Source organism: Drosophila serrata, unplaced genomic scaffold (genome assembly GCF_035046125.1).
Source record: "Drosophila serrata isolate PLE 108 unplaced genomic scaffold, ASM3504612v1 contig_272, whole genome shotgun sequence".
Lineage (NCBI taxonomy): Eukaryota > Metazoa > Arthropoda > Insecta > Diptera > Drosophilidae > Drosophila > Drosophila serrata.
In genome coordinates this window covers 1194935-1209944 of record NW_028257170.1, presented here as the reverse complement: position 1 = coordinate 1209944, position 15010 = coordinate 1194935, and the positions used below count along the sequence as shown (strand labels likewise).

General features: G+C 40.8%; 3 protein-coding genes across 34 annotated transcripts in view; 2 read left to right on the top strand and 1 right to left on the bottom strand.

Moving 5' to 3' along the window:
- The first annotated feature begins 277 nt into the window (after positions 1 to 277).
- Positions 278 to 10524, top strand: LOC110176244 (uncharacterized). Of its 4 annotated transcripts, none has more exons than XM_086833916.1 (3): positions 278 to 560; positions 6749 to 7652; positions 10403 to 10523. In XM_086833916.1, exons 2-3 carry the CDS (start codon positions 7587 to 7589, stop codon positions 10499 to 10501), a joined length of 165 nt encoding a protein of 54 aa, XP_086690042.1. In that variant the 5' UTR covers positions 278 to 560; positions 6749 to 7586; the 3' UTR covers positions 10502 to 10523. The 4 variants fall into 4 exon arrangements, 3 of the variants coding, with proteins under 3 accessions (XP_086690042.1, XP_020798202.1, XP_086690041.1); XM_020942543.2 differs by lacking the exon at positions 278 to 560 and adding an exon at positions 4332 to 5933 and having other exon boundaries at positions 10403 to 10524; XM_086833915.1 differs by lacking the exon at positions 278 to 560 and adding an exon at positions 5180 to 6004.
- Sse (extra spindle pole bodies like 1, separase) overlaps positions 1875 to 15010 on the bottom strand; it is a 28655-nt gene continuing 15519 nt past the window's right edge. For 2 of the 3 annotated variants that reach the window (XM_086833914.1, XM_020942535.2), the window contains exons 2-8: positions 4658 to 4910; positions 4392 to 4587; positions 3865 to 4336; positions 3438 to 3797; positions 3087 to 3385; positions 2703 to 3028; positions 2132 to 2477 (exon numbers count right to left, since the gene is read on the bottom strand). In XM_086833914.1, the coding sequence (XP_086690040.1) occupies positions 2296 to 2477; positions 2703 to 3028; positions 3087 to 3385; positions 3438 to 3797; positions 3865 to 4336; positions 4392 to 4587; positions 4658 to 4910 (2088 nt within the window). In that variant the 3' untranslated portion in view covers positions 2132 to 2295. Of the gene's footprint in view, positions 1894 to 2131; positions 2478 to 2702; positions 3029 to 3086; positions 3386 to 3437; positions 3798 to 3864; positions 4337 to 4391; positions 4588 to 4657; positions 4911 to 15010 lie in introns of those variants that run through there. The other variant, XM_086833913.1, reaches the window with a different exon arrangement.
- The window catches only part of sif (guanine nucleotide exchange factor still life), a 97938-nt gene continuing 93330 nt past the window's right edge, over positions 10403 to 15010 (top strand). For 14 of the 27 annotated variants that reach the window (XM_086833905.1, XM_086833904.1, XM_086833898.1 and 11 more), the window contains exons 1-5: positions 10403 to 10523; positions 10583 to 10718; positions 11293 to 11486; positions 11568 to 11686; positions 13529 to 13552. In XM_086833905.1, the coding sequence (XP_086690031.1) occupies positions 10612 to 10718; positions 11293 to 11486; positions 11568 to 11686; positions 13529 to 13552 (444 nt within the window). In that variant the 5' untranslated portion in view covers positions 10403 to 10523; positions 10583 to 10611. The remainder of the gene's footprint in view (positions 10524 to 10582; positions 10719 to 11292; positions 11487 to 11567; positions 11687 to 13528; positions 13553 to 15010) is intronic. The other 13 variants (XM_086833893.1, XM_086833906.1, XM_086833900.1 and 10 more) reach the window with 3 other exon arrangements.

Below are 15010 nucleotides of genomic sequence, written 5' to 3'. Positions count from 1 at the left end.
TCTCTCTTGGTCCTTTGGCTGTTTTTGTTGTGGTTACGACGGTTCGCCATCAGTTTGCTACATTGTTCGGGCTCGTTTTCTTTTTTTTTACTCTCTCTCTCTCGGCCAGAGTGTCCTTCGCCAGAAGGCGGAATCAGGAGCAAGAGCTGGAGCAGCAAAAGGAGCGGGATACCCAAAAGAGGATGCAATTGCTTATGCGAGGCCCTAAAGCCAGAAACGGGCTCAGTCTCAGTTGATCTCTGCCAGAGAATTGTTGTGTGCAACGCGGCGGAATTTTACATTTACAACATCTAATTACCACAAAAGAAAAATATATAAAAAACTATATATATACATAAAACAAGATTTAAAGAAACAAATTGAGAACAGCAAATCAAAGCAACTTCAATAAAAATAGGAAATACCGAAAGGAAGAACAATAACTTAGACAACTAAAAGAATTTCAACAAAGTTAACAAAGCGTTTCAGCAACAAATTTTCAAATAAAAACCCAATAAATACCATTCGAAAGAAAAACGTATAAACATTTGTAAAATATACATTTTTTTGCGCATTAAAAAGTAAAAGTTTTGCCTCGAGTTCAAGGCTAACACAACACACAAAAAATGAGATGAATACCTGCTAAAAAAAACATATAAATAGTTGAAGGAATATAAAGTTAACGCTGACTGAGAGCAAACAATAATAATAGAAAAAATACAGCATCAGCAGCAGAAGCAGTAACAACAAACTGACAATAACAATAGTCAACGTCAACGTCATCGCACATTCATTTGGGGCAAGCCACACACACACACAAAAGCACACCACACACACACACACATATACACACAAACGTTCGCTGGGAATTTACAACCAGATTTACATGGGCAGCGCCTGTTATGTAATATCCTCCTTCTGACGCTGTCTCCTGTCATGTTAGCACAGTCCTTGCTCCCGCTCCTTGCTTCCTGTCCGCGTTCCTCTTCCTCACTGCTCTCTGCTCTCTGCCACTTGAGTGGGAGGTGTGGCATGCACCTTTTTGGATCTGACTCTGGTTTCTGCTGGTGGCCCCCTTGGGTGCTAATTTGATTTAACTCGCACACACATGGCCAGCTGGGCACGGCATTGAGACATTAGCCCGAAGGACACCCAGCCTCGCCCAGCCCAGTCCCAGCTATTGGTAACCCATAAATAGGGTCGAGGTGTGTCTGAAGCGCATGCAAATTGTGGCTGCGAATATTACGCATACGCCGTGTGAACGATGATGATTTCGCTTTGGCTCCAAAAAGGAGATTCGATTTTCCGCTTCTTTCGATGGCCCATGGGTTGGGCCTAATTAACGAATGTGTGTCATAATGCGACAGCCGTTAGTAGGTCAAGTAGATGCGATGCCGATGCTGGGCGTTTGCTTGGAGGTCGCCGCAGGTTCAGAAGGGGGAGGGGCAGGGGGAGAAAAGCTCGTTGCCAAAAGGGCAACCCGAGCAGGAACGGGAACAGGGCGAGGCGAGGTGAGATGAGATGAGTCGCGTTTTTGGAGAGCGTTTTGGGGCGACAAACGAGTGCGAGTGCCAGTCCCATTCGAGTAAATAAATAGTTGGGCGTTTCTTGGCCATTCACCGAAGCCGAGGCACTGGATAATCCTCTCCTCCTCGTCCTTCGGTTTCAATTATCTTCTGAATTTCCATTTCAATTTTTTAAAACAATCTCAATGTTTCCACTTACTCTCTCTGTCTCTCTGTGACTGCACCTCACTTTCACTCTCACTCTCACTATTTTTTATGCTTTTCCTCTCACCCACCCACATTACGAATTGCATTTGAAATTAACGTTCCTCACTCCTTGTTCTTGCACAGGCAATGTAAGAATTACACTCCACTCTCTGTCTCTGGCATGGTTCGAGTTCAAGTAAATCTAATCGAAAACGATGAAACAAAAAAGCAATTTAACTAACTAAATCTATGAACGGTTAAAAGTTCCAAAAACAAAAAAAAAACATCAACACAATGTACAAAGTCTAAACACGTTAAATAACTCCTATTAAAAAATTCAAACAAAACTGTAAAGCGTGGCAACTGCAAGTTAATGTGCTAAACTAAACCTAAAGAAACATCACTCGCTCTTCCAAACCAAGAAATTAGTCAAGGTAAGCTATTACTTCTTAACAAATAATTTATATTTCAGTGTTTCCTACGATTCTGAGTGTTATAAGTATTTTAATGCACCTAACTTTCCACTTGAATGAATTAGTTAAATTAAAAAAGAATTTTTTGTACCTGGCTTTCCTTTTTTGCGCAAAAACGAACACAAATTGTACTAGAAAGGCATATTTTCCACGGCCAAATTCCAGGCAGGCAGGCCTCGGCACACGTAAATGCAGCAGTTGTAAATGCTCGGCTCCACCTTGCCCTGCTGCACCAGCGAGAGGATGGAGCACAGGCTGCCCAAATGGTAGTTGGGTTGCTGGCTCATCAAGGGCGTGTTCTCCTGTTCTTTGCCTGAAAGAAATGTGTGTGTGTTTTTGGGATTTTAGTCAATAATCTTAATGAATATGGAAGTGATTTGGTAAATTAAGATAAGAAATTACTTAATTACCACATTTTTGTGTCTCCTATTATTTTTCTTGTTTTAAGTTAATTCTTGACATATTTAAATACAAAATTCATTTTTTTTGGCTTCGTTTTCGACCCGCCTTTACCCACATTTACTGTGGTTTCTCCTACCTTTAATAATACCCTTTTTGAGCCAGGTTGTACGATCGATATGCGTCCAGGGTATCACTTGCTTATCACCAGGAGCCAGCCAAAGGCTCATCACTGTCACCGAAATCGTATCCATATTGCCGTCCAAGGCAGGCATTAAAGTCCCCACCACAGAGGGGCACAGAGCTCCATGGTAATAGTCATGGGCTCCGTATAAGGCACTATATAAACCTGTGCCCAGCATTCTCGTTGAGTCACAGCCAAATAGAAAGACCACACTGCGTACCCTGGCCCTGCAAACCAGGCGTGCATTCACATACTGCAAACCAGAGCCGTGACCAGCATAGCTATTGGGATAATTCAAAATTAGTCTTATTACAACTTAGTTAGGAAATTAAACCTTACACAAAACAATCCGTTTGGTAGGCCTGCTTCACCATCACCTCCTCGGTGGGCACGGTCTCGAAGAGATGCTGCCAGTCCGAGAGCCAGTATTCAAAGAAACTGCGTAGCCTGCGGCCAGAGTTCATTAGATCTGCATCAGGATTGATCACACACATTCCCTGCTTGATAGTTGTGGTGTAATACCCATGCTTGATATCAGCTTTGTGATGCTGGAACAAACGCCAGAGGCAGTGCAGCGACTTGACTCGGCTGAACTCCTGTACCGTGACCATTTGCTCCCAGTGGAGGTGGTCCAGACGCTAGAAAAGTAATGATTTAGGTAACATTTACCATATATTACTGATGATTTACCTCATCTACCACGAGTATAGTGGGATATCTCTTGGCAACCAGCTTATGACGCTCCTCCAGCTGCGTCCAGTCGCTGGCAAATCCCTTGAGCATATCGTACACCGCCTGGGTTTTCTTGTGGTTGCGGGATAGCTCATGGCATATAAGCTTGAGATCTGCGGCGTCCAATCGATTGGCGTGCATAGCCGCTTGAGAGAATATAACACGCTGATGGTTACTCCATTGGTTAGCCAGACAAAAGTCATCCACGAGAGTATTAATAATCTTTGTTTGTTTGTGCACAGCACTGCAGTCGTAGCGTTTGCCAAAGAATAGGAACCTATAAGGGGCAATGATGTCCCGCAGGTCGGAGACCAGTTTCTGTAGGAGAAAAGAGATTAATTAAATGTTTCTCCGTAGCTTTCAAAAGAAATTAACTGCTACTTACTTTCAAAAACACAGAAAAGGCGTCCAGCTCCTCCCAATATTTCTGCTTTGCCTCCTTGCCCTTCATATTCAGGGGATCAACGGTGACCACTCGCTTGAATCTATCCACCAGTGTGCTGTACTCCCGAAAGAGTTTGCCCATATGGCTGCCCTTGAAACGCAGACAAATTGGCCCCAACTGGGGACTGCGACAGTGGCTGAGTAGCGAGAGATATATGGCCCCAGGGCTTGGCTGAATCTCGTTGAACACTGAGTAAGTGGTGGCGGGATTGAAGCTCTTGCAGAGTTGCAGTATGCACCACTCATTGGGCAGGCGTTGGCAAATGTTCGAGATGCGCTTTAGACCCTCTGCGGGCTGTTCCACATCCTCCAGGAAGTCCAGGTGCTCGAGGGCACTCAATGGTAGTTTCTTTGGAGGGTTTTCACGCTCCTTTTGCTGCACATACTTTAGGGTATTCTGCAGAAATTTTTTGCTAACAAGAAGGCTCTTAATATGTTAGTTATTAAATGTTTTTTCAAGTTAAATACCTTTTAAAGTCACTCTTCTCCTGCTTGGAGGCCACTTGGAGTAGCTGCTCCGTTGTGGGACGCTGCTTCTGCAGTTCCTCCGCCTCGGTGATGTAGCGTAGATCCGTGGACTGGAACTGAGCCTTGACCTGGTAGTAAATGGAGTGCTCCACATTGCCATTACGATACTCTTCATCAGCGCGTAGTAAATTATATTCTGTACAAAATAAACACATGGAAATCATTAGGTGAAAGAAGTCATTAATATCTTGATTTCCCATACTAACCCTTTGCCACGGGGCCCACATCAGAGCTGGGATAGGTACCCAGCCTTTTCGCCTTGCCCCCGGCCACCAGCATTTCTTGTAAATTTGCTTTTTCAAAAAGTTTACTTTTAAACTCTGGCGGCGTCGTTTTTGTTATTGTTTTTGTCTTCTCAAATTGATAACAATAGTCGATAGGCGGACCAATCGCGGCAGTAGCGTTGCCACAATTATAGGTAGAAGAATTTATCGATACTATCCTCCACTCAAAAGGCTCCTGAAATAGAGGTTGCCAGACTTGATGAGAATATTTTAGTTGGTTGCTGCCATGGCTGAACGAAGGCTTCGTTAAATATTGAAACGGCGCAAGGACTCTTTTTCCTATCTTTCACTCGCTCTCTGCCTATGTCTCTCTCATTTGCCACAGCGACGTTGACAGCGACTGCGACTGCGACTGCTCGGCCAACGTCAGCATCCTTTCTACTTATTAATTTTGATGTTGCTTTTCACTTTTACTTTGTGGCATGTGGAACGTGCGGCTCGAACTTTTCCCAGTGTTGGAAAATGGAGGGAGTTTGTCCCTAATTGGCATGCTCCGCAAAATAACGGCACCACCTCACCACCCCACACCCATATAACCTCACCCCCCTCCCCCACTCCACAACACTGGCATTACCCCGTTATATTTTTGGCTGCATTATTGATGTCCTCTTAGCGCTCGGCACGTTCGTTGTCCTTTCCGCCTAGCAAATTATAACATTAATATTACATTAACACACACGCACACACACACACACAGGCGCGTGCATTGGGGAGACATTAAAACTTTCGCAGCAGCGCGCACATGTAACATGAAATCCCCAAAAACAACAACCAGAGCCACCCCAGAAAAGGTATGTGTGTGTGTGTGTGCGGGTGTGCGTGCTGGCATGTGTGTGTGTGTGTGGCACACATTCCAACAGTTGCAGCGCCGTCGCTGTCGCGGCCAACGTCGCAGCCGGCGTCGCAGCATCCCTCTGCATGGCAGAGAGTCTCAAAACGAATTTCGAAGTCGACGTCGACGGTTGTGTCGCTTTTTTCCTGCTTGAAAATATATATAATAATAATAGCCTAAACAAAATAAAGCTTTTAACCATTAACCCAATAACCGAAAACCACACAGAAATAACTAAAAAAAACCCCAATAAGCACAACCTCTCCACTTTCCTTTACGAAAATCAAGATATCTAAGAAAAAGTGTAGCATACTTTTGTGCCGCGTTGAAAAGGAAAAAAAAATAACGCCCACAAGGCCTGAGCGAGTATGAATTAAACGTGTTTAAAAAAATAACATAAGAAACGGGCGAGAAAAACGACATTTAAGTAAATTAAGGTGTGGTGATTTATGCAACTTTTTTGAGGCACACACGCAGCAGCAGCAGCAGCAGCCGTAGCAGCAGCAGAGAGAGGGGGGTCGTCAGGGGGGGTCAAAGCCACTGCACATACCTCTAAGCTAAGCCCCACTCACACACACACATAGACAGACACATACACACACTCTTAGGGACAGAGGCGAAGAGGAGCCGAGCAAGAGGAATACAAAATAAAGGATAACGACGGAGGAGGAAGAAGCAAGAAAGAAATCGAAATTAAAATATATGTTCGGAGGGGCGCGCAGGCGAGAGAGAAAGGGGGTGCAATTTTCGGCTGACGCTGTAATTCGACAACGCTCATCCTGCTCCTGCTCCACTTTGCTCTCTTTCGCCGCTCTTTTTCCGCTCTGCCCTAGCTCTGCTCCTCTCCCGCTTCGTCAAGTGAAAACATCTCGTTGGGGCTTCGTCAAGTTTTGTAGGTATTTTGGCTACACGAAAATATACACAGCGCCTTCATCCTGCTCCTTTTGTGGCCAGGAAAAAACGAAAAATTCAAATAGTTCCACAACCAAAATCACTAGAAAACACACCGAATAATTTCCTAAACAAATAAGTGAAAAGTGATCCTTGAAAAGCATTCAAAATTGGTTTCTAAAATCGACGAAAGAACGCCTACGCTTTTTTTCGGTGGGCTGCAAAAGGCGTTGCCAAATGGATAACACAACAAGGATTCAGCTAAAACCCTAATCAAATCTTTAATCTAGGATCTTAAACTAGAGAAAATAACAAGGACTAAAAACCTAAAAACCACAATAAAATATCAACTAAAATTATACAAAGAATAATCACACGCACCAAGTGAAAAACTATCTGAAAAGCAAAGAAAAGGAAAAAGGCCCGAAAAACAACGAAAATAAAGGACAAACAAAGGGATAAGAAGCCTCCAGAGGAGGAGAAAAGGCAAAAGGCAGCAGCATCAGCAAGAACATTCTGCTGCATAAATAATACACTTGCCACACAAACGCGTATACGCCATATAGGCCAGGACATACCAGCAGGATATATCACACACACACACATACGCATACGACGGGCAGGACATGCTCCTGTTCTATTATTTAACTGCTTTCAACGTCAGCACGCCTTTCAACCCGACGAAAGTCGATTGAAAGCCGCCTTCAACGGCCCAGCATCCCTTGCTCCTTCGCACAGCGACACAGAGAGAGAGAGAGAGAGTCAAAGAGAGAAAGGTCCTTTGTGGGCGAGCGTGTGTGTGTGTGTGAGACAGCAGGAGCAACGACGTCAACGTCAATCCGCTCAATATTTATACATTGAACCGAGTCGAGCCTGGCCCACGAGCAGGACTCCTGACCGGATTCACAACGCAGACGCTCCTGGTCCTTCGCTGGGGCCCAAAATAAATAACATCTGACAGCTGCCCGAATCCTGAAAGCACTTAAAGGGCCGTCACAAAAAAAAAAGTACAAGAAAAACGACAAAGGGGGGAACACGAGAAAAAGAGAAAACGCGAATAGCGATACAATTTCCATAGGAAAACATCAACCAAACTGAACGCAATCTTAAGCACTCACAAACAAAACAATGGGCGCCAAGGAAAGTGTCGAGGCAGCCGCCAAAATGAACGCCGATGGCTGGGGCCATGTGGAGGTGTGTATTATCTATATATCTATATAAAAAAAAACTTAATTACCTATACATAAATTCCCCAAAACAAAGCTATAGCTATATATTGTTAGCAAAACAAAAGATTTTAAACGAAATAGTATTTAAAAAGTCATAAAAACTAGCATATTTATGGTTCATTTAAGGTGAACATTCGAAAAGATTCTTAGAAATAGTATCATATGGCCTATTATTGCTATACATATATATTTCTGAAATCATTTTACTGCAAAGCTTTGTGATTCTAAATTAAATACAGTTTAGAATAATCTTTTTTGTACAGACTTTAAAAGTTATCTAATATTTGTCTTAAAGAGTTTATGTTCATTTGGTATTTAATATTGTATTAAATGTTAAATAAAATGTTCAAAAATCAATATATTACACAAGTATTTCAATAACAAAAGAGAAAGCAAAGCCGAAGTTTATACACCCTTGCAGTTTGCAAATGAATTATAGTATCGAATCGGAAATTAATCATAACTAAGCTTAACATATTCGCATTTTTTGAATCTATATTTAACGTTTTATTAATATGTCAATTTTTACGACAAATCGAAATTTTAAAAACTCATAACTAAGTCAAAAAATCAGTAATTTTAGTTCGGAAAGCTTTCCTATGTTAGTTTTTATTTGGGTTATAAATCTGCATTCTAAATTTAATATTTAAAAGATATTGCATTTTTGTCCATTTTTGAAAATTTTGACGATGTAACCCCTTGTAAAATTTTTAAAAAATTTTTGAACATTTTTTTTCTACCTGAGATGGCTTTTTCGACTCGGCTTTTGATGCTGATCAAGAATATGTATGATTTATAGGGTCGGAAACGACTCCTTCACGGCCTTGCATGCTTCTAACTGAAATTATAAAACCCATTCATGGGTATACCATAACAAACTTATTTTACACAATGTTCTCGTAAACATTATTCATTATAGTAAAAACAGTTTGACCAAAATAAAAAAAAAAAAACAAATCAAGACACAAATTTAAGAAACTAGCCATAAAAATTGCTCTTTAAACAAGTGCCAGTGCCTCTACACCCGAAAGTATCCCATAAAGTGCCCTCTAATATTGTCAACAACTTGATGATCCCATTTGGTGTGTCTCTCATCGCCCCCAAAATGTGTGTCACGCCTTTTCCGAACCCCATTGCATTTCCCGAGCGAGAGCGAGGAGAGTGGAGATCTCCTCGCCTTTTGATTGATTTTAAAAATAAATTCGACAACAACACGTGCAGCCAGCACGCGAACGTATAGAGAGAGAGAACCGAAAGGCAGTCCCATTTTCCCCATTTTCCATGCTCCCCCTATTCCGGATGCCCATTGAGATACACTTCCCATGGTCCACTTGATGATCGCATGTTTCATGTGCTTCCCCAGCATATCTCTCTCTGGTGACCTGATCTCTTGAGAGATCGCCATGTGGGCGTCATGGTGGTACTCTCGAGACGCCAAGAGATTGGAGATCGGAGAGCAAAAAACTATCTGAGAGATGAAAATTCGTTTTGATTTCGATTTTCTTTGGTTTAGTTGACTCCGCGACGTGCATTTGTGATGTTGTTTTGGCCTTTTTGAGTTCCGCTAACCGCAATTCGAGCTGGTTGGAAGCCGGCAACTTTGTGAAACAGGTGTCTAGGCCAAGCGATGTAAACAAAAATAGATATATAAATAAATAGATTTATCACATATATATATATATCTAAATATCTCTTTTATAACGTCCTAAATGTGTGCGAACAATGTGGCCAACATATGGACCAGACACTGAATATTTATAAAAATTTAATCCGCATAAAAATAAATAGTGCCCCCATGTCTCACCTCGGATTTTGCATCGCATTCAGTGCCCGAGTAAAATCATAAGTAAAATCTGATCTAAATCAAAATCAAAAGCAACAACTTCAAAGAACATTTTCCGCCTTACATCGTTATGCATCGCTTTTGTTTTTGACACCTACACACAGCAGCTTTTCTTTTGCGGCAACAGGGGAAGTAAAGTGGAAGTGGAAATGTTGCTGCAACAGCGTTCGCACCTCTCGGTCTACCTGGCTGGCTGTATGATGATAATAAACCGCGGCGTGGGTTGCTTCAACGCTTCAATCTGAGACTGAGACTTGCTGTGCAGCCTTCAACCGAGTATCTGAACAATTTATTACAGCTTAATGTTAACTAAAAACAGTGTTTATTACACGACTACCCACTGAGTTGTCTGCATTTCCTGGGACTTATCTTTAAAGAAATATAGCTGAAGCATAATCCGACAGAGGAATATTTTGAATGAAATGGAGAGCAGTTCAGTCAGAGATATTAAAATTGGAAATGTGCATTATGGAGTTCAAATGTTAAAGATGAATTATTGAAATACCAATGCAAAACCTTTGATTATTTGACATTATTATAGAGAAGCTTGGACCTAGACCCAAATACTTGGATAGTCATTACCATTTTGTTCATAACTACTTCTGACCGATCTGTACATTCACCTGAATTCTATTGGAAATAATAGTGACAATAATAATAGTGGGAATAATAGTGTATTACTACTGACAACCAGTAGACCTTGCTGAGATGTCCCTCTTTGTTCCTCTAAATATGACTTTCTACTTGTTAAAATGAGATCGAAATGTCTTGTAAATGCTCCTAAATTTTACTCATAAAGTACAACATGTATACATAATGTTGAAAACTATACTAATCTGCCTCCTTAATATTTGTTTATAATTATTTTACAGCGCGGAAGTCGCTACCACGGCCATCGGCACAATCAGCGGTCGCAGTCGCTGAACCGCGGACAGGCGCTCTCGCAGGCGGACGTGAGCGGTATGTGGTGACATCGGGGTGCCTCTGGTAAAGGTAAGCAACCTCTCAATCTTCTCCTAACTCAACCAGTATTCATCATTTTATTCCAAAAGGATCTGCGGCGAGCTGCGCCAACTGCGCCATGGGTAACAAACTGAGCTGCTCCTGTGCCCCGCTTATGCGCAAGGCCTATCGCTATGAGGATTCACCCTGGCAAAGCTCCCGTCGCCGTGATGGTCATCTACTGAGGTGCGTCCATGGGGCTGAACTCTTCTCCTTTCCGCCGACCTGACTGACTAGAACTCGGTTGATTTTGATTACTTTCCTTTGTCCCATGACTGTCGAAACGGGGCAAAGCTACCTCCACCGCCACTACCTACAACTGAACCACAATTGAATTCGCTCTTTCGATAACTTTTTTCCAAACCAACTAATTGTGTTCTTCTTCTGGTTTTTCTTTCTTTCACAAAAAAAAAAAATATATAAAAAAATGATTACTAAAATCGAAAAATAAACACATCAAAACCACACACAACAAATTGATGTCACAACCAACTACAACTACAACTACAACCAATGTATCCTGCTTCAACTTTTCCTTCCTACCTACGACTGCAACAACTACAACTACAACTACAACTACAACAACCAACCAACTATAACAACAATGCGTTTCTTTGTTTTCCCAATTTTCCTCTCCAAACCCAATCAATTAACGTTCGAAACTAAAAACAAAATCTAACAATTGTTGGGTGCACCAAATTCAAATCGGATTTACAACAACCGACATAAACATTGTTGAAACTTAATTAACCAACGATAGTTCGTTCAGGTTGTGGGCTGAGGTCTTCCATGTGTCCGCCAGTGGGGCCGGCACCGTCAAATGGCAACAAGTGTCCGAGGATTTGGTTCCTGTGAACATCACCTGCATTCAGGACTCGCCCGAGTGCATATTTCACATCACCGCGTACAACAGCCAGGTGGACAAGATACTTGATGTGAGACTTGTGCAGCCAGGTGAGTGCACATTGCTCCAACTCCAACCAGCACTGGATCCAATCTATCCCGCTCCTCTTCCTCCTTTTCCAACCCCTTTAGGTACACGCATTGGCCAGGCATCGGAATGTTTTGTCTACTGGAAGGACCCCATGACCAACGACACTTGGGGCCTGAACTTCACATCGCCCATCGATGCCAAACAGTTCCGCGAGTGCTGTGTAAGTATTCTCTTACGGTCTTATGGCCGCAAGCCCAGTAAAAAAAACATGCGACAAAGCGTCAAAAAAAAATTATTTGATATAAAAAAAAAATACAAAAAAACAGCCAAAAGAAAAAACAAAATCGAAATTAAATTCAAACCAACCTCAACTGATACCGATACCGAAAACCTCAGCCACCCACCAACTAATACAGCAAACACTAACAGAGGTCTGGCGGCGAGCTATAATCATGCCCGCCAGCTGGAGCACTCAGCTGAGCCACCATCCCCACCAGAACCAAGATCCAAGTACCAAGTACCACCGAACCAAGTCAGAAACCAAAGAACCAACCACCCAAGCATACACCCACATAACATCCACACACACTCAGACCAAGACCAAGAGTTCCGAGATGCTGGCGATGGCGATGACTGGTGATAATGATGATGATGATGCCAATGATGCTTAGGGCCAAGAGCCGAGAGAGCCAGTCGATGTTTGATTTGCATACAAAACAAACACACACACAGACACACACACATCTCCCTAACTGTGTACTCGAAAAGCATCCATAATCAATCGCTTGGTTCGATGCAACCAAGCAAGCACTCGACCAAATCTGAAGATGAAATCATAATTAAGCTCTTCATTCGCCGCTCACTGTCACCGCAGAGTCACGGTCACTGTCATTGTCACAGTCACACTCACAGTTTATGCCGGGCAATAACATAAATTAATCGAAAAGTATAAAAAAAGAAGCTCAAACACAAGTTTTTGAATTGAAAAGTGAACATTTAAAATGTTTTTATTTAAAAATTAAAAGAAAATATTGTTCAAATAGAAATTCCCGTATTTTCACTCATGAATTCATGTTTCTACTATTTGTAAAAATGAATTTTTAGCATTTATTCTCTCTAAATTAATTTCTCAAATGTTTTTTAAAGAAATTGAAGCATTCTTAAGAGCTCAGAATTTATCAAAGAGGAATCGAAGCCTTCCTAATGTTTTAAAATATATTAAATACAGCTTTTAAAGAGCATAAAGATGCATTTAATAAATCTTAAATCAATGCATAAACCGAGCCCCACAATCACCGTCATTGTCATTCGTCCTGCATCAACGAAACTCACAGATACACGCACCAAAAAACATAACTCTTCCTTGTACTCGCTAATTAGTTAATATAAACCTGACGATTTGATACCAATTGGTATGCTAAAACTTGATAAAAATTCTTTTTTCGTTTTGTTCTGTTTAGTTTCAAAAATCCTGTTTAATTTTATGTGAATATTTGCGTTTTTACTATATATTTCCCCTCTAAAATTTGGCCAAGTAAAGTAATTATAGTATTTGTAGAAAAACACTCACAAACATGTTAACACAGCACAAATACAGAGACATGCACCGGGAGAAAACAATTAAGGGAAAACTCATTCAAAAAATTGTCAGAAATTGAGAAAGAAATGTGAGATAATTAAACAAATTAATGAGTAGTTTCTGTCCGTTTTGAATACCCATAAACCTAAATAACAAAAGGTGTTGTAAATAATATCTAAAGTATAGAAATCCAAAGATATTTGTAAATAATAACCTCAGTCCTTGCTGTCTGACCCAAATAAATTGTAAACAATCTGAGCCCGCATATAATAACAATCGAGATATGTGAACTTAATTTCTGACCTGTCATCTCAAGAACCACACCTCAAACTGCAGCTCGAACCCATCTATGTACACACTCATAATATGCCTATTAATATATAGAACTCTAATATTATGTAGTCAAACAATGATCTGTCTGGACTAGCCAAGTCTAATAATTGTTTCGTTTTCTTTTCTTACTTTGCGCATCATTTGTTGCAGGTATCTTACATTGTAAAAAAATACGTTAGTATCGCTTCATATTTATTTTCTCACAGTGTACACACACCAACACACACTGCAATACAACAATTCCTGTCCTTTTTCGATCGCAGAGAGAGTGAGAGAGATAATGTTAAAGTGTAGTTCCCCTTGAGAATCTCTGTTCGTTCCATCCTCTGTTCTCCACTGTCACTGGGCATGAGTTTAAGATCCTTCCATAAGTGTACACCGAACACACACCAGAACATAATAATGAGTGTCGTATTTGTTGTAACTTTTCTGCTCTATGTGTGTGTCCACCAAACCCAATGCAACAACCACTATGAACCACCCAACCACCCCCAGCTCCACCCTCACTATCGGTGCTCCGGAATCGGTGCTCACCTGGAGCAGCCGGTCCCAGGACTCATTTGTAAATGTGACTCATCCAAGTGCAAAGATGAACAGCGCAAACTATCCGATAACACCTGAACATCCGACACCGATCTCAGACAGAGACACGACACACACACCACACACACACACACACACACACACTAAAATTTGTTAAATGTATTTATATTATATATTCTTTCATTTCTTTTTCTCTCTTCTAATCATTTTTCGAAATCATTATCGAAACACGCCAAACTCAAAATACTGAAAAAAAAATCCTTCGAAATATTTCATTTTTAATGCATTTCATTTCGTACTTCAATTCGAAACATTTTCAAAAACAACCGATACCGAAAAATAAAATCAAAAACCGACGGATGTTTCTTTCGAAATTTATGCTAAAAAAATATATATATATATAAAACACAACAACAAAACTCAACAACAACTCAACTTACAACAACAATACCAATAAACCCCGATTAATAAACATTCTGAATGTACACCACGATTCTGTCTGAAATCTATTCTATATATGAACCCCGTTTTAACCCCCTCTTCGAAATGCTTTTATTATCTCTAACAATAATTTTATTTAACTAACTCTAAATATATATTTATGTATGTATAAATATATTTTCAAATCGATTCGTTTGCATTTCACGTGTGCCATAAACCAAACTGAAAAACCAAACAAAATTTCCGAAACAATTGAAAACAACGAATCTATTTAAAATGAATGTGTAAATTAAATTGAATTCAAAATTAAAATTGAACAAAACGACAATCGATATATATGAATGATGTATAAAAAAAACTATGGAATTGTACAAATGAAAATGCAAAAGAAAAACGCAAAACGCTTTAAAACAATCGCACGTATCCTCTACTACAATACCGTTACCTATCCCCTACAATCCGTTTCCGACGAACCCTAATCCGATCCCGAACCCGACCCCAAACCCAATGTCCCGGTAATCCTGATCCATCCTCCTCCACTCCGAGATCCCATGCCAGTGGGCGGTTTACGAATCGAAGCAATTTTCAAAAATCAAAACCAGTATCACTCCAGAGAGAGCTAGAGTTAGACAGTCAGAGTTAGTGAGA

Bases quoted from the DNA above. Each gene is read 5' to 3' on its own strand.
- LOC110176244 (XM_020942543.2), top strand. From the start codon at position 7,587: ATGGGCGCCAAGGAAAGTGTCGAGGCAGCCGCCAAAATGAACGCCGAT. The intron at 7,653-10,402 runs GTGTGTATTATC...ATTATTTTACAG, and splicing joins ATGGCTGGGGCCATGTGGAG to CGCGGAAGTCGCTACCACGG.